The sequence below is a fragment of the Salmo salar genome, unplaced genomic scaffold (assembly GCF_905237065.1).
Source record: "Salmo salar unplaced genomic scaffold, Ssal_v3.1, whole genome shotgun sequence".
NCBI classification, from domain to species: domain Eukaryota; kingdom Metazoa; phylum Chordata; class Actinopteri; order Salmoniformes; family Salmonidae; genus Salmo; species Salmo salar.
Window position 1 is genome coordinate 42,501 of NW_025549545.1, and position 18,590 is coordinate 61,090.

General features: G+C 47.2%; 1 protein-coding gene across 2 annotated transcripts in view; it reads left to right on the top strand.

Moving 5' to 3' along the window:
• Positions 1 to 18,203, top strand: part of LOC123738346 (equilibrative nucleoside transporter 4) — a 25,528-nt gene extending 7,325 nt beyond the window's left edge. Inside the window, exons 4-10 of one of the 2 annotated variants that reach the window (XM_045713405.1) lie at positions 1,081 to 1,209; positions 5,286 to 5,360; positions 6,117 to 6,394; positions 7,456 to 7,579; positions 12,100 to 12,287; positions 14,024 to 14,264; positions 16,828 to 18,203. In XM_045713405.1, coding sequence (XP_045569361.1) covers positions 1,081 to 1,209; positions 5,286 to 5,360; positions 6,117 to 6,394; positions 7,456 to 7,579; positions 12,100 to 12,287; positions 14,024 to 14,264; positions 16,828 to 16,955 — 1,163 coding nt within the window. In that variant the 3' untranslated portion in view covers positions 16,956 to 18,203. The remainder of the gene's footprint in view (positions 1 to 1,080; positions 1,210 to 5,285; positions 5,361 to 6,116; positions 6,395 to 7,455; positions 7,580 to 12,099; positions 12,288 to 14,023; positions 14,265 to 16,827) is intronic. The other variant, XM_045713406.1, reaches the window with a different exon arrangement.
• The last annotated feature ends 387 nt before the right edge of the window (positions 18,204 to 18,590 follow it).

The following is an 18,590-nucleotide window of genomic DNA, read 5'->3' on the forward strand; positions in this document are numbered from 1 at the left end:
CCACATAGTAAACCAACCCTCCCCCACCAGGTTACCTGTTATTACCACAAAGTAAACCAACCCTCCTCCCACCAGGTTACCTGTTATTACCACAAAGTAAACCAACCCTCCTCCTCCACCAGGTTACCTGTTATTACCACCAAGTAAACCAACCCTCCTCCCCCCCACCAGGTTACCTGTTATTACCACAAAGTAAACCAACCCTCCTCTTCCAGGTTGCCTGTTATTACCACAAAGTAAACCAACCCTCCTCCCCCACCAGGTTACCTGTTATTACCACAAAGTAAACCAACCCTCCTCCTCCAGGTTACCTGTTATTACCACAAAGTAAACCAACCCTCCTCCTCCAGGTTACCTGTTATTACCACATAGTAAACCAACCCTCCTCCTCCAGGTTACCTGTTATTACCACATAGTAAACCAACCCTCCCCCCACCAGGTTACCTGTTATTACCACAGAGTAAACCAACCCTCCTCTTCCAGGTTACCTGTTATTACCACATAGTAAACCAACCCTCCTCCCCCACCAGGTTACCTGTTATTACCACAAAGTAAACCAACCCTCCTCCTCCAGTTTACCTGTTATTACCACATAGTAAACCAACCCTCCTCTTCCAGGTTGCCTGTTATTACCACATAGTAAACCAACCCTCCTCCTCCCACCAGGTTACCTGTTATTACCACATAGTAAACCAACCCTCCTCCTCCAGTTTACCTGTTATTACCACATAGTAAACCAACCCTCCTCCACCAGGTTACCTGTTATTACCACATAGTAAACCAACCCTCCTCCCACCAGGTTACCTGTTATTACCACATAGTAAACCAACCCTCCTCCTCCCACCAGGTTACCTGTTATTACCACATAGTAAACCAACCCTCCTCCTCCCTCCAGTTTACCTGTTATTACCACATAGTAAACCAACCCTCCTCCACCAGGTTACCTGTTATTACCACATAGTAAACCAACCCTCCTCCTCCCTCCAGTTTACCTGTTATTACCACATAGTAAACCAACCCTCCTCCCACCAGGTTACCTGTTGTTACCACACAGTAAACCAACCCTCCTCCCCCCACCAGGTTACCTGTTTGCTCTGGGTCCGCTGGTGTTTGTCAGCGTGTTTGATGTGTGGTTGGAATCCTTCACTACCAGACAGGCTTACGTCGTCAACCTCTTCTCCGTTGGGGTGGTCGCCTTCGGATGTACAGGTAGCACACGAACACCCTAACCCTTCCCTGTCCGTTGCCTTCCCTTTAGAGATATGTTATTTGACGATGTACTTCGGTAGTACTAGTGACTACCGATTTATTTAATCTTAGTTTTAGTCGACTGAATAATACATGTGACATCCTGGTTATTTAACTCCGTGCTCTCTGTCTCTGTCTCTTTAACCGTTTTCACACTGCACCTTAGCTAAGGAGGCTCTTAGCCCTGGGAGAAGGAGGCTCTTAGCCCTGGGAGAAGGAGGCTCTTATAGCCCTGGGAGAAGGAGGCTCTTAGCCCTGGGAGAAGGAGGCTCTTAGCCCTGGGAGAAGGAGGCTCTTAGCCCTGGGAGAAGGAGGCTCTTATAGCCCTGGGAGAAGGAGGCTCTTATAGCCCTGGGAGAAGGAGGCTCTTAGCCCTGGGCGAAGGAGGCTCTTAGCCCTGGGAGAAGGAGGCTCTTATAGCCCTGGGAGAAGGAGGCTCTTATAGCCCTGGGAGAAGGAGGCTCTTATAGCCCTGGGCGAAGGAGGCTCTTATAGCCCTGGGAGAAGGAGGCTCTTAGCCCTGGGAGAAGGAGGCTCTTAGCCCTGGGAGAAGGAGGCTCTTAGCCCTGGGCGAAGGAGGCTCTTAGCCCTGGGAGAAGGAGGCTCTTAGCCCTGGGAGAAGGAGGCTCTTAGCCCTGGGAGAAGGAGGCTCTTAGCCCTGGGAGAAGGAGGCTCTTAGCCCTGGGAGAAGGAGGCTCTTAGCCCTGGGCTAGTTGGCTTAGCACCGACTTTGAGGGGGGAAACGCATATCATTTTCACTGTGTAATCACAAAAACTGCATTTTCACTTAATTTGTATATGCCTGTGCTGCGTTCTGCACGCTATTTTAAAAAGGACATTTAATACTGTTTCATCCTTCCAAAAACCTGATGAAAAAGAAAAAAAACGAAATCAATGCCAAAAACTTTGGCTGCTATGGCTAACAAAAACGGTTGCTATGCAAGCTTGCTAACGGTTGCTATGCAAGCTTGCTAACGGTTGCTATGCAAGCGTGCTAACGGTGGGCTATGCAAGCGTGCTAACGGTTGCTATGCAAGCTTGGTAACGGTTGCTATGCAAGCTTGGTAACGGTTGCTATGCTAGCTTGCTAACGGTTGCTATGCAAGCTTGCTAACGGTTGCTATGCAAGCGTGGTAACGGTTGCTATGCAAGCTTGGTAACGGTTGCTATGCAAGCTTGCTAACGGTTGCTATGCAACAGTAGTAGTAGCTTGCTAACGTCTTCTCGCTCAGCTAGCCAACTGAAGCCACAAACTCTACAGCTGAAAAGGGCAACAAACGTTCCACATCTTAATCTGTTTACATAGCTTCTCTATTGACGTTTCATTTGAATCCGTTATAATAATAATTGGTTCATGATTTTGCCTCTGGTGTCACCGCTGTCGAAAGGAGCGGACCAAAGCGCAGCGTGTTTGTAGTTCCACATTTTATTAATTCCGTGAAACTTTGCAATACAGAAATAACTGGAATGACAAAAACAACAAACCGTGACGCAGAGAGAAACAAACACTACTCAAATTATAACAACCCACAAAACCCAGGAAGAAAAACCCCTACTAAATATGATCTCCAATTAGAGACAACGAGGACCAGCTGCCTCCAATTGGAGATCAACCCAAAAAACAACAACATAGAAAAACTAGACTTAAACATAGAAATACAAAACATAGAAAAACACAAAACACAACCTGTCACGCCCTGACCTACTCTACCATAGAAAATAACCTCTTACTATGGTCAGGACGTGACATCTGGGTCAGAAAAGTTTACGTCTCGTCGGTGCACAGAATTCTCTGTACAGGGGGGGAGAGATGGCATTTTCAAAAGTGATAAACATTGTTTTCCGAGGTCTAGCAAGGCAGACAGCAAGGTTCATACAAACCATCACTGTTGGAAATCAAATAGCTAGGCTAGAAGCAAGAGCAGATAATGTGTTTAAAAAAATTGCCTTATTGCTTATATCATTGGTCCCGTGGCAGATATAGAATGTTGGTCGAATGTGTGTTTGTCCGCTCGGGGCTTTGGTATACCAGTGTGAATCCTTACCCCAGGGGCTTTGGAATACCAGTGTGAATCCTTACCCCCAGGGCTTTGGTATACCAGTGTGAATCCTTAGCCCCGGGGCTTTGGAATACCCATGTGAATTCTTAGCCCCAGGGCTTTGGAATACCAGTGTGAATTCTTAGCCCCAGGGCTTTGGAATACCAGTGTAAATCCTTATCCCAGGGCTTTGGTATACCAGTGTGAATCCTTAGCCCCAGGGCTTTGGAATACCAGTGTGAATCCTTAGCCCCGGGGCTTTGGAATACCAGTGTGAATCCTTAGCCCGGGGCTTTGGTATACCAGTGTGAATCCTTAGCCCCAGGGCTTTGGAATACCAGTGTGAATCCTTAGCCCCGGGGCTTTGGTATACCAGTGTGAATCCTTAGCCCGGGGCTTTGGAATACCAGTGTGAATCCTTAGCCCGGGGCTTTGGAATACCAGTGTGAATCCTTAGCCCGAGGCTTTGGAATACCAGTGTGAATCCTTAGCCCGGGGCTTTGGAATACCAGTGTGAATCCTTAGCCCCGGGGCTTTGGAATACCAGTGTGAATCCTTAGCCCGGGGCTTTGGTATACCAGTGTGAATCCTTACCCCCCGGGGCTTTGGAATACCAGTGTGAATCCTTACCCCGGGGCTTTGGAATACCAGTGTGAATCCTTACCCGGGGCTTTGGAATACCAGTGTGAATCCTTACCCGGGGCTTTGGAATACCAGTGTGAGTCCATACCCCGGGGCTTTGGTATACCAGTGTGAATTCTTAGCCCCAGGGCTTTGGTATACCAGTGTGAATCCTTACCCCGGGGCTTTGGAATACCAGTGTGAGTCCTTACCCCGGGGCTTTGGTATACCAGTGTGAATTCTTAGCCCCAGGGTTTTGGTATACCAGTGTGAATCCTTATCCCGGGGCTTTGGAATACCAGTGTGAATCCTTATCCCGGGGCTTTGGAATACCAGTGTGAATCCTTATCCCGGGGCTTTGGTATACCAGTGTGAATCCTTAGCTCGGGGCTTTGGAATACCAGTGTGAATCCTTAGCTCGGGGCTTTGGTATACCAGTGTGAATCCTTAGCCCCGGGGCTTTGGTATACCAATGTGAATCCTTTCCCGGGGCTTTGGAATACCAGTGTGAATCCTTATCCCAGGGCTTTGGAATACCAGTGTGAATCCTTATCCCGGGGCTTTGGAATACCAGTGTGAATCCTTATCCCGGGGCTTAGGTATACCAGTGTGAATCCTTAGCTCGGGGCTTTGGAATACCAGTGTGAATCCTTAGCTCGGGGCTTTGGTATACCAGTGTGAATCCTTACCTCCGGGGCTTTGGTATACCAATGTGAATCCTTATCCCGGGGCTTTGGAATACCAGTGTGAATCCTTACTCCCGGGGCTTTGGTATACCAGTGTGAATCCTTACTCCCGGGGCTTTGGTATACCAATGTGAAGCCTTAGCCCGGGGCTTTGGAATACCAGTGTGAATCCTTACCTCCGGGGCTTTGGTATACCAATGTGAATCCTTATCCCGGGGCTTTGGTATACCAGTGTGAATCCTTACCCCCGGGGCTTTGGTATACCAATGTGAATCCTTATCCCGGGGCTTTGGAATACCAGTGTGAATCCTTAGCCCGGGGCTTTGGAATACCAGTGTGAATCCTTAGCCCTGGGGCTTTGGAATACCAGTGTGAATCCTTAGTCCGGGGCTTTGGAATACCAGTGTGAATCCTTAGCCCAGGGCTTTGGTATACCAGTGTGAATCCTTATCCCAGGGCTTTGGTATACCCGTGTGAATTCTTAGCCCCGGGGCTTTGGAATACCAGTGTGAATCCTTATCCCAGGGCTTTGGTATACCAGTGTGAATCCTTAGCCCAGGGTTAACAAATGCTTGTGTGAACACAGGATAAGCTAGCCCAGAGTCAGTCTTAGCCTGGGGCTACGATAGCCCGGGGCTACGAACGATGCCGTGTGAAAAGGCCTTTTGTGTTTGCGTTTGTCCTCCCTCAGTACAGCAGTCCAGTTTCTATGGTTACATGGGGATGCTGCCCAAGAGATACACACAGGGGGTGATGACTGGAGAAAGTAAGAGCTGTCATCGTCGTTATATTACTGTATATTCTATACCATTTCATTATATTACTGTATATTCTATACCACTTCATTATATTACTGTATATTCTATACCACTTCATTATATTACTGTATATTCTAGACATCTTCATTATATTACTGTATATTCTATACCACTTCATTATATTACTGTATATTCTAGACATCTTCATTATATTACTGTATATTCTAGACATCTTCATTATATTACTGTATATTCTATGCATCTTCATTATATTACTGTATATTCTATACCACTTCATTATATTACTGTATATTCTAGACATCTTCATTATATTACTGTATATTCTAGACATCTTCATTATATTACTGTATATTCTAGACATCTTCATTATATTACTGTATATTCTATGCATCTTCATTATATTACTGTATATTCTAGACATCTTCATTATATTACTGTATATTCTATACATCTATAAGCTACACTTGTAGGCTATTGCCAGACAATTTGACAGAAAGGGGAATTATTGTAATCATAACACAGACAATTTATTTATTTCAATACATTTTTGCGTCACCAGCCTACCGATTGTAAATTACTTGTTTAGCACGGCTTGGAACGCTTCTCAACCAATCACAATGCTTGTCATATCTTCACTAATCCTCTCCTCTCTCTCTTCTCTCTCTCTCTCTCTCTCTCTCTCTCTCTCTCTCTCTCTCTCTCTCTCTCTCTCTCTCTCTCTTCTCTCTCTCTCCTCTCCCCAGGTACAGCAGGTGTAATCATCTCTCTGAGTCGTATCTTCACGAAGCTCCTGATCAGTAACGAGAGAATAAACACACTCATCTTCTTCCTGGTTTCCATCACCATGGAGATGCTCTGCTTCCTTCTCCACCTCATTGTCCGTCGCTCACGATTCGTCCGCTACTACACAGGCCCCACCCACCGGGGTCACGGCCAGGGGATAGGTCATGACATCGGGTCGGAGGTCAGCGGGACGGGATACAGGGTTCACCACGACGTCACTACAGAGGAAGTAAGATTTGTAAGTCAGTCTAGACCTGGGGGGAGAGTGGTAATGAAGTACAGTGGTTCTATGGGATAATCAGGTAGAGTGGTGGGATAATCAGGTAGAGTGGTGGGATAATCAGGTAGAGTGGTGGGATAATCAGGTAGAGTGGTGGGATAATCAGGTAGAGTGGTGGGATAATCAGGGAGAGTGGTGGGATAATCAGGGAGAGTGGTGGGATAATCAGGTAGAGTGGTGGGATAATCAGGTAGAGTGGTGGGATAATCAGGTAGAGTGGTGGGATAATCAGGTAGAGTGGTGGGATAATCAGGGAGAGTGGTGGGATAATCAGGGAGAGTGGTGGGATAATCAGGGAGAGTGGTGGGATAATCAGGGAGAGTGGTGGGATAATCAGGGAGAGTGGTGGGATAATCAGGTAGAGTGGTGGGATAATCAGGGAGAGTGGTGGGATAATCAGGGAGAGTGGTGGGATAATCAGGGAGAGTGGTGGGATAATCAGGTAGAGTGGTGGGATAATCAGGTAGAGTGGTTCTTCTGGCCTGAATCCCCGCTGCTAATCAACTAATGTAGCAGGAGAGAGAGAGAGAGAGAGAGAGAGAGAGAGAGAGAGAGAGAGAGAGAGAGAGAGAGAGAGAGAGAGAGAGAGAGAGAGAGAGAGAGAGAGAGAGAGAGAGAGAGAGAGAGAGAGAGAGAGAGAGAGAGAGAGAGAGAGAGAGAGAGAGAGAGAGAGAGAGAGAGAGAGAGAGAGAGAGAGAGAGAGAGAGAGAGAGAGAGAGAGAGAGAGAGAGAGAGAGAGAGAGAGAGAGAGAGAGAGAGAGAGTCTTTATTTTTACTAATGTAACGTTGGCTTATTGCCACATGCATCACAGTGACTACGTCTCCTACGTACCTGAACAAGGTTACGTCAACCTGCTGAACACACACACACACACACACGGTTATTTCCTATCTAAGGGACGTGGTTGACCTGACATGTTGGGGTTATGCACTCCAGAGGAAACCAGGAGAGGATAGGAGACAAGGAGGCTATGGAGAGGGGGGAGTGTTGATACATGAAGTGTTTTGTCTCATCTCAGGGTAACGGAGTGGCGGCGACGACGTCGCCATCTGATGACGTCACGGATGAGTTCACGGGAGGGACGTACGTTCGGTTTGGAATTCCTAAAGACAAGATCCGGAGAAGCTGGCCTGGACTACAAGGTAACAACCACTATCTATCTATCTATCTATCTATCTATCTATCTATCTATCTATCTATCTATCTATCTATCTATCTATCTATCTATCTATCTGTCTGTCTGTCTGTCTGTCTGTCTGTCTGTCTGTCTGTCTGTCTGTCTGTCTGTCTGTCTGTCTGTCTGTCTGTCTGTCTGTCTGTCTGTCTGTCTGTCTGTCTGTCTGTCTGTCTGTCTGTCTGTCTGTCTGTCTGTCTCTACAATAACAAAAATGAACAGTAAACATTACACTCACAAAAGTTCCAAAATAATAAAAACATTACAAATGTCATATTATGTACAAATAGTTAAAGTACAAAAGGGAAAATAAACATAAATATGGGTTGTATTTACAAAGGTGTTTGTTCTTCACTGGTTGCCCTTTTCTTGTGGCAACAGGTCACACATCTTGCTGCTGTGATGGATCACTGTGGTATTTCACCCAGTAGATATGGGAGTTTATCAAAATTGGGTTTGTTTTCGAGTTATTTGTGTATCTGTGTAATCTGAGGGAAATATGTGTCTCTAATATGGTCATGCATTTGGCAGGAAGTTAGGAAGTGCAGCTCAGTTTCCACCTCATTTTGAGGGCAGTGTTGCACACAGCCTGTCTTCTCTTGAGAGCCAGGTCTGCCTTCGGCGGCCTTTCTCAATAGCAAGGCTATGCTCACTGAGTCTGTACATAGTCAAAGCTTTCCTTAAGATTGGGTCAGTCACAGTGGTCAGGTATTCTGCCACTGTGTTCTCTCTGTTTAGGGCCAAATAGCATTCTAGTTCGCTCAGTTTTTTTGTTGATTCTTTCAATGTGTTATGTAATTATCTTTTTTGTTTTCTCATGATTTGGTTGGGTCTAATTGTGTTGCTGTCCTGGGGCTCTGTGGGGTGTGTTTGTGTTTGTGAACAGAACCCCAGGACCAGCTTGCTTAGGGGACTCTTCTCCAGGTTCATATCTCTGTAGGTGATGGCTTTGTTATGGAAGGTTTGGGAATCGCTTCCTTTTAGGTGATTTTGACATGATGAATTTAACAGCTCTTTTCTGGATTTTGATAATTAGCTGGTATCGGCCTAATTCTGCTCTGCATTATTTTGTGTTTTACGTTGTACACAGAGGATATCTTTTGGCAGAATTCAGCATGCAGTCTCAATTTGGTGTTTGTCCCATTTTGTGAATTCTTGGTTGGTGAGCGGACCCCAGACCTCACAACCATAAAGGGCAATGGGTTCTATAACTGATTCATGTATTTTTAGCCAGATCCTAATTGGTATGTTGAATTTTATGTTCCTATTGATGGCATGGAAAGCCCATCTTGCCTTGTCTCTCAGATCGTTCACAGCTTTGTGGAAGTTACCTGTGGAGCTGATGTATTTGTGGAGTTTCTCCCATTCTTCTCTGCAGATCCTCTCAAGCTCTGTCAGGTTAGATGGGGAGCGTCGCTGCACAGCTATTTTCAGGTCTCACCGAGATGTTCGAGTCCGGGCTCTGGCTGGGCCACTCAAGGACATTCAGAGACTTGTCCTGAAGCAACTGCTGCATTGTCTTGGCTGTAGCCATGAAGTGCTTTGAAAGGCTGGTCATGGCTCACATCAACACCATTATCCCAGAAACCCTAGACCCACTCCAATTTGCATACCGCCCTAACAGATCCACAGATGATGCCATCTCTATTTCACTCCACACTGCCCTTTCCCACCTGGACAAAAGGAACACCTGTGTGAGAGAATGCTGTTCATTGACTACAGCTCAGCGTTCAACACCATAGTACCCCTCAAAGTTGATGTGAGCCATTAACAACCTTTCAAAGCATTTCATGGCTACAGATGTGAGTGCTATGGTTCTGTAGTCATTTAGGCAGGTTACCTTAGTGTTCTTGGGCACAGGGACTATGATGGTCTGCTTGAAACATGTTGGTATTACAGACTCAATCAGGGACATGTTGAAAATGTCAGTGAAGACACCTGCCAGTTGGTCAGCGCATGCTCACAGTACACATCCTGGTAATCCGTCTGGCCCCGCAGCCTTGTGTATGTTGACCTGTTTAAAGGTCTTACTCACGTCGGGTACACACAGTCGTCCGGAACAGCTGATGCTCTCATGCATGCCTCAGTGTTGCTTGCCTCGAAGCGAGCATAGAAGTAGTTTAGCACGTCTGGTAGGCTCGTGTCACTGGGCAGCTCTCGGCTGTGCTTCCCTTTGTAGTCTGTAATAGTTTGCAAGCCCTGCCACATCCGACGAGCGTCAGAGCCGGTGTAGTAGGATTCAATCTTAGCCCTGTATTGACGCTTTGCCTGTTTGATGGTTCGTCGGAGGGCGTAGCGGGATTTCTTGTAAGCTTCCGGGTTAGAGTCCCGCACCTTGAAAGCGGCAGCTCTACCCTTTAGCTCAGTGAGGATGTTGCCTGTAATCCATGGCTTCTGGTTGGGGTATGTACGTACGGTCACTGTGGGGACGACATCATCGATGCACTTATTGATGAAGCCAGTGACTGAGGTGGTGTACTCCTCAATGCCATCGGAGGAATCCCGGAACATATTCCAGTCTGTGATAGCAAAACAGTCCTGTAGTTTAGCATCTGCTTCATCTGACCACTTCCATATTGACCGAGTCACTGGTGCTTCCTGCTTTAATTTTTGCTTGTAAGCAGAAATCAGGAGGATAGAATTATGGTCGGATTTACCAAATGGAGGGCAAGGGAGAGCTTTGTACGTGTCTCTGTGTGTGGAGTACAGGTGATCTAGAATTATTTTCTCCCTCTGGTTGCACATTTAACATGTTGATGGAAATTTGGTAGAACTGATTTAAGTTTCCCTGCATTAAAGTCCCCGGCCACTAGGAGCGCCGCCTCTGGGTGAGTGGTTTCCTGTTTGCTTATTTCCTTATACAGCCGACTGAGTGCGGTCTTAGTGCCAGCATCTGTCTGTGGTGGTAAATAAACAGCCCTCAGCCTCTGACTTGGTCCTGTCTTGCCCTCAGCTTCTGACTTGGTCCTGTCTTGCCCTCAGCCTTTGACTTGGTCCTGTCTTGCCCTCAGCCTCTGACTCGTCCTGTCTTGCCCTCAGCCGCTGACTGGGTCCTGTCTTGCCCTCAGCCTCTGACTTGGTCCTGTCTTGCCCTCAGCTTCTGACTTGGTCCTGTCTTGCTCTCAGCCTCTGACTTGGTCCTGTCTTGCCCTCAGCTTCTGACTTGGTCCTGTCTTGCCCTCAGCCTCTGACTTGGTCCTGTCTTGCCCTCAGCCTCTGACTTGGTCCTGTCTTGCCCTCAGCCTCTGACTTGGTCCTGTCTTGCCCTCAGCCTCTGACTTGGTCCTGTCTTGCCCTCAGCCTCTGACTTGGTCCTGTCTTGCCCTCAGCCTCTGACTTGGTCCTGTCTTGCCCTCAGCCTCTGACTCGGTCCTGTCTTGCTCTCATCCTATGACTTGGTCCTGTCTTGCCCTCAGTCTCTGACTTGGTCCTGTCTTGCTCTCAGCCTCTGACTCGGTCCTGTCTTGCCCTCAGCCTCTGACTTGGTCCTGTCTTGCCCTCAGTCTCTGACTCGGTCCTGTCTTGCTCTCAGCCTCTGACTCAGTCCTGTCTTGCTCTCAGCCTCTGACTCGGTCCTGTCTTGCTCTCAGCCTCTGACTCGGTCCTGTCTTGCTCTCAGCCTCTGACTTGGTCCTGTCTTGCTCTCAGCCTCTGACTTGGTCCTGTCTTGCCAACAGCAACTCAGAGGTGACCTCTTGTACGCATGAATGATTTCTGATTGAACAATTGTGCAAAGACGTTTTTGCACACGTGCAGAAGAGGTTCACATTCATGCGAGTAATTTGTATCAGATGTGACCAAATGTTTTCATTTTGTTTGACATCATTTGCTCAACTGAGTTTTGTATCTTTTTGAAGAGAGTTGTGTTTACTGTTTTTTCCAAAAATGTGCTTAGCATTTGCATTGTGTGTGAAAAACAAAAGAGAAATGACTTTAAGAGTTTAGCACAAAGTAATACTGTAGTGCTCATGAGGTTGTGATGGAGATCAGATCCACGCCAGTTTCATTCAAAGTGTCTTCGTGATCTGGAGAAACTGTAATATCGAATGTATTAGTGTGCTTTGTAAACATACTCAATGATTCTACCCAATGTTTGTACACTATGAATACCTACAGCATCCCTCTTCCCTCCCCCTCTCCCCTCTCCTCCCCTCCCACTTATCCCTCCTCCATCTCCTCCCCTCCCCTCTTCTTCCTCTCCTCCCCTTCTTCCTCTTCCCCCTCCCTCCCCTTCTCCCTCTTCCCCCTCCCTCCCCTCTTCTCCCCTTCCCCTTCTCTCCTCCCCTCGCTTCCCCCTCTCCCCTCCCCTCCCCTCTCATCCCTCCCCTCCCCCTCATCCCTCCCCTCTCATCCCTCCCCCTCTCCTCCCTCCCCTCTCATCCCCTCCCCTCCCCTCTCATCCCCCTCCCCTCTCCTCCCTCCCCTCCCCTCTCATACCTCTCCTCCCTCTCCCCTCTCCTCCCTCCCCTCCCCCTCTCTCCCCGTCAGATATGTTTCTTCACAGGTACATCGTTGCCAGGGTGATCTGGGCCTACATGTTGTCTATAGCAGTGACCTACAGCATCACTCTGTGTCTGTTTCCTGGTCTGGAATCAGAGATACGCAACCCAACCCTGGGGGAGTGGCTACCTATACTCATCATGGCCACATTCAACATGGCCGACTTCGTAGGCAAGGTCAGTCTACTTGGCCAGTGGTTCTCAAACCTCTCCTTGGGGACCCCCAGCTGTTCCAAACCTCTCCTTGGGGACCCCCAGCTGTTCCAAACCTCTCCTCGGGGACCCCCAGCTGTTCCAAACCTCTCCTTGGGGACCCCCAGCTGTTCCAAACCTCTCCTCGGGGACCCCCAGCTGTTCCAAACCTCTCCTTGGGGACCCCAGCTGTTCCAAACCTCTCTCGGGGACCCTCAGCTGTTCCAAACCTCTCCTCGGGGACCCCCAGCTGTTCCCCGAGGAGAGGTCTCCTCGGGACACAGCTGGGGGTCCCCAAGGAGAGGTTTGGAACAGCTGGGGGTCCCCAAGGAGAGGTTTGGAACAGCTGGGGGTCCCCAAGGAGAGGTTTGGAACAGCTGGATGGATGGATGGATTGATGGATCGATAGATATATGATAGATAGATAGATACTGTAGAATAGATAGATAGATACTGTAGAATAGATAGATAGATACTGTAGGATAGATAGATAGATACTGTAGGATAGATAGATAGATACTGTAGGATAGATAGATAGATAGATAGATAGATAGATAGATAGATAGATAGATAGATAGATAGATAGATAGATAGATAGATAGATAGATAGATAGATAGATAGATAGATAGATAGATAGATAGATAGATAGATAGATAGATAGATACTGTAGGATAGATAGATAGATACTGTAGGATAGATAGATAGATAGATAGATAGATAGATAGATAGATAGATAGATAGATAGATAGATAGATAGATAGATAGATAGATAGATAGATAGATAGATAGATAGATAGATAGATAGATAGATACTGTAGGATAGATAGATAGATACTGTAGGATAGATAGATAGATAGATAGATAGATAGATAGATAGATAGATAGATAGATAGATAGATAGATAGATAGATAGATAGATAGATAGATAGATAGATAGATAGATAGATAGATAGATAGATAGATAGATAGATAGATAGATAGATAGATAGATAGATAGATAGATACTGTAGGATAGATAGATAGATACTGTAGGATAGATAGATAGATAGATAGATAGATAGATAGATAGATAGATAGATAGATAGATAGATAGATAGATAGATAGATAGATAGATAGATAGATAGATACTGTAGGATAGATAGATAGATACTGTAGGATAGATAGATAGATACTGTAGGATAGATAGATAGATACTGTAGGATAGATAGATAGATAGATAGATAGATAGATAGATAGATAGATAGATAGATAGATAGATAGATAGATAGATAGATAGATGATAGATAGATAGATAGATAGATAGATAGATAGATAGATAGATAGATAGATAGATAGATAGATACTGTAGGATAGATAGATAGATACTGTAGGATAGATAGATAGATACTGTAGGATAGATAGATAGATACTGTAGGATAGATAGATAGATAGATAGATAGATAGATAGATAGATAGATAGATACTGTAGGATAGATAGATAGATACTGTAGGATAGATAGATAGATACTGTAGGATAGATAGATAGATACTGTAGGATAGATAGATAGATACTGTAAGATAGATAGATAGATAGATAGATAGATAGATAGATATATGATATATAGATATATAGATATATGATATATAGATATATGATATATAGATATATGATATATAGATATATGATATATAGATATACAGATATAGACCTTGCCTCACTAAGCCCTCTGTCCTTTCCAGATCCTGGCTGCGTTGCCCTATGAGTGGACGGGGGTTTACCTGCTCCTCTTCTCCTGCCTGCGGGTGGTCTTCATCCCTCTGTTGGTGATGTGCGTGTACCCTTCCTCCACCCCAACCTTGTCCCACCCCGTCTGGCCCTGCCTCTTTTCTCTCCTCATGGGCGTAACCAACGGTTACTTCGGATCAGTCCCCATGATTCAGGCTGCTGGGAAGGTCCCGCCGGAACAGAGAGAACTAGCAGGTGAGGGGGGGTGGAGGGGAGAGAGGTGGTGAGGTGAGTGGGGTAGAGGGGTGGTGAGGTAGTGGGGTGGTGAGGTAGTGGGGTGGTGAGGTAGTGGGGTGGTGAGGTAGAGGGGTGGTGAGGTAGAGGGGTAGAGGGGTAGTGGGGTGGTGAGGTAGAGGGGTAGAGGGGTGGTGAGGTAGTGGGGTGGTGAGGTAGTGGGGTGGTGAGGTAGAGGGGTAGAGGGGTGGTAAGGTAGTGGGGTGGTGAGGTAGAGGGGTGGTGAGGTAGAGGGGTGGTGAGGTAGAGGGGTGGTGAGGTAGTGGGGTAGAGGGGTGGTAAGGTAGTGGGGTGGTGAGGTAGTGGGGTGGTGAGGTAGAGGGGTAGAGGGGTGGTGAGGTAGTGGGGTGGTGAGGTAGTGGGGTGGTGAGGTGGAGGGGTAGAGGGGTGGTGAGGTAGAGGGGTGGTGAGGTAGAGGGGTAGAGGGGTGGTGAGGTAGTGGGGTGGTGAGGTAGACGGGTGGTGAGGTAGAGGGGTAGAGGGGTGGTGAGGTAGTGGGGTGGTGAGGTAGTGGGGTGGTGAGGTGGAGGGGTAGTGGGGTGGTGAGGTAGTGGGGTGGTGAGGTAGTGGGGTGGTGAGGTAGAGGGGTGGTGAGGTAGAGGGGTAGAGGGGTGGTGAGGTAGTGGGGTGGTGAGGTAGAGGGGTGGAGGGGTAGAGGGGTGGAGGGGTGGTGAAGTAGAGGGGTAGTGGGGGGTGAGGTAGTGGGGTGGTGAGGTAGTGGGGTGGTGAGGTAGAGGGGTGGAAGGGGTAGAGGGGTGATGAGGTAGAGGGGTAGTGGAGGGGTGAGGTAGAGGATGGAAGGGGTAGAGGGGTGATGAGGTAGAGGGGGTGGTGAGATAGAGGGGTGGTGAGGTAGAGGATGGAAGGGGTAGAGGGGTGATGAGGTAGAGGGGTGGAGGGGTAGAGGGGTGATGAGGTAGAGCGTGGTGGGGGGGTGAGGTAGAGGGGTAGTAGGGGGGTGAGGTGAAGGATGGAAGGGGTAGAGGGGTGGAAAACCAGAAACGGGTTTCAGAAAAATGTGAAAATGATCTACTTTTATAATAATACAATTAATTGCCCAGAGAAAGAGATATTGTTTAACAAGTCATCATTTATATCTCATTATTGGGACCTCTAAAGAATCTTATTGATAAAAATCTAAATAAATTAAATCTACATTAACATTGTAATGTTTGAAGTTAATCTCAGTTTGAGGAACTATATTGTGGCCTTCCATGGCTTCCTGTTTCATGGGGGTATAGAAATGAGGTGACACACATTTCAAATCAATTCGTCATTCAGAAATGGTTAATTGACCACAAAATCCACTTTTTGTAATGGCCTTCTCAGTCTCCGGACATGAACCCATTCATACCTGTGGGATTGAATTGAAGAAGCCAAGTTCATAAATACAGATGAAGGATATGAAGGCTCTAGAAAGATCTATTGAGGAATGGTCTGAAATCCATTCCCGACGTGTTCTCCAATCTCAGAAAACATTTTTTGAAAACGTCTGTGTCGTTATCCTCGCAAGGGGAAGGTGATGGAGTATTGAAAACAGGGGTGTTCTTTCTAGGTGATGGAGTATTGAAAACAGGGGTGTTGACTGTGGGTGATGGAGTATTGAAAACAGGGGTGTTCTCTCTAGGTGATGGAGTATTGAAAACAGGGGTGTTCTCTCTAGGTGATGGAGTATTGAAAACAGGGGTGTTCTCTCTAGGTGATGGAGTATTGAAAACAGGGGTGTTCTCTCTAGGTGATGGAGTATTGAAAACAGGGGTGCCAATACATTTAACTATCATTTTAAATGTTTACCTTTTAAACAGAATATCTTTCTCTAAACAATTGTAATAGTTTCAAAATCATATGATTTTCCAAGTTTTTTTTTGTGCACAAAATATAGCTCAGTATTTGTATAATTTATTTTATACAGTATTTTTGCTCATCTTTATCAAGGGTGCCAATAATTCTTGAGGTGACTGTATATACACTCTATACTGTAATACTGTAAACCACTAAACTGCAGCACGATCTCCTCCTACAATTTTGTGCCGATTTTCTACTTTGACCGTCCCCTATCTATATACTGTATAATAATCTCTCTCTCTCTCTCTCTCTCTCTCTCTCTCTCTCCTTCTTCTTCTCCTCTCTCTCTCTCTCTCTCTCTCTCCTCTCCTCTCTTCTCTCTCCCCTCCCTCCCTCCCTCCCTCCCTCCCTCCCACCCTCCTCTCCTCTCCTCTCCTCTCCTCTCCTCTCCTCTCCTCTCCTCTCCTCTCCTCTCCTCTCCTCTCTCTCTCTCTCTCTCTCTCTCTCTCTCTCTCTCTCTCCCTCTCCCCCCTCTCTCTCTCTCTCTCTCTCTCTCTCTCTCCTGTCCTCTCTCCTCTCTCTCTCTCCCCTCCCTCCCTCCTCCCTCCCTCCTCTCCTCTCCTCTCCTCTCCTCTCCTCTCCTCTCCTCTCCTCTCTCTCTCTCTCTCTCTCTCCTCTCCTCTCCTCTCCTCTCCTCTCCTCTCCTCTCCTCTCCTCTCCTCTCCTCTCCTGTCTCCAGGTAACACTATGACTGTATCGTACATGACAGGGTTGATGTTGGGATCAGCTGTGGCCTACGCTGCCTATAGCTTCACTGCACCGGGCTCAAACACACACACACACACCAACATCACCACAGGGTACTGAACACACACACACACACACACACACACACACACACACACACACACACCACACACACACACACACACACAGAGCCCAGAAAAGGCCTCAGCGAAGAGGAGTCCCTCAAGACTGACAGGATACTGAACTCCAGCCTGACCTCTAACCTTTGACCCCAGGATGTTATCCTGGTCCACCTCCTGATCCTCCTCGTCTATACTGCTGAGCTTTCTGCTCTGCTCGGGGAGACAGAATCTCTGATTGGCTTTCTGCTCTGCTCGGGGAGACAGAAGCTCTGATTGGCTTTCTGCTCTGCTCGGGGAGACAGAAGCTCTGATTGGCTTTCTGCTCTGCTCGGGGAGACAGCGTGAACAGAATCTCTGATTGGCTTTCTGCTCTGCTCGGGGAGACAGAATCTCTGATTGGCTTTCTGCTCTGCTCGGGGAGACAGAAGCTCTGATTGGCTTTCTGCTCTGCTCGGGAGACAGCGTGAACAGAATCTCTGATTGGCTTTCTGCTCTGCTCGGGGAGACAACGTGAACAGAATCTCTGATTGGCTTTCTGCTCTGCTCGGGGAGACAGAATCTCTGATTGGCTTTCTGCTCTGCTCGGGGAGACAGAATCTCTGATTGGCTTTCTGCTCTGCCCGGGGAGAATCTCTGATTGGCTTTCTGCTCTGCTCGGGAGACAGAATCTCTGATTGGCTTTCTGCTCTGCTCGGGGAGACAGAATCTCTGATTGGCTTTCTGCTCTGCTCGGGGAGACAGAATCTCTGATTGGCTTTCTGCTCTGCTCGGGGAGACAGAATCTCTGATTGGCTTTCTGCTCTGCTCGGGGAGACAGAATCTCTGATTGGCTTTCTGCTCTGCTCGGGGAGACAGAATCTCTGATTGGCTTTTCTGCTCGGGGAGACAGAATCTCTGATTGGCTTTCTGCTCTGCTCGGGGAGACAGAATCTCTGATTGGCTTTCTGCTCTGCTCGGGGAGACAGAATCTCTGATTGGCTTTCTGCTCTGCTCGGGGAGACAACGTGAAGAGAATCTCTACTTGGCTTTCTGCTCTGCCCGTGTGACAGCTATGACATGATGCATTACATTATCCTTGCCTTTTCCGTCAGTATTCTACAGCGGGTCGAGATGCGGAACCTACTAGTGCTAAAAGTCTGTCTTTATTCTTCAGGGTTCATGTAAATATAAAGTTGTGAATGTAAAAAAATATGAAATAAAAAAAATGTATAACTGACAAACATTAAAAAAATACAATGTGTAAATATACCTGTCTGAGAGGTTGTTCTGTCCAGGGTCCAGAGTCTGAGAGGTTGTTCTGTCCAGGGTCTGAGAGGTTGTTCTGTCCAGGGCCTGAGAGGTTGTTCTGTCCAGGTTCTGAGAGGTTGTTCTGTCCAGGGCCTGAGAGGTTGTTCTGTCCAGGGTCCAGGGTCTGAGAGGTTGTTCTGTCCAGGGTCTGAGAGGTTGTTCTGTCCAGGGTCTGAGAGGTTGTTCTGTCCAGGGTCCAGGGTCTGAGAGGTTGTTCTGTCCAGGGTCTGAGAGGTTGTTCTGTCCAGGGTCTGAGAGGTTGTTCTGTCCAGGTTCTGAGAGGTTGTTCTGTCCAGGGTCCAGGGTCTGAGAGGTTGTTCTGTCCAGGGTCCAGAGTCTGAGAGGT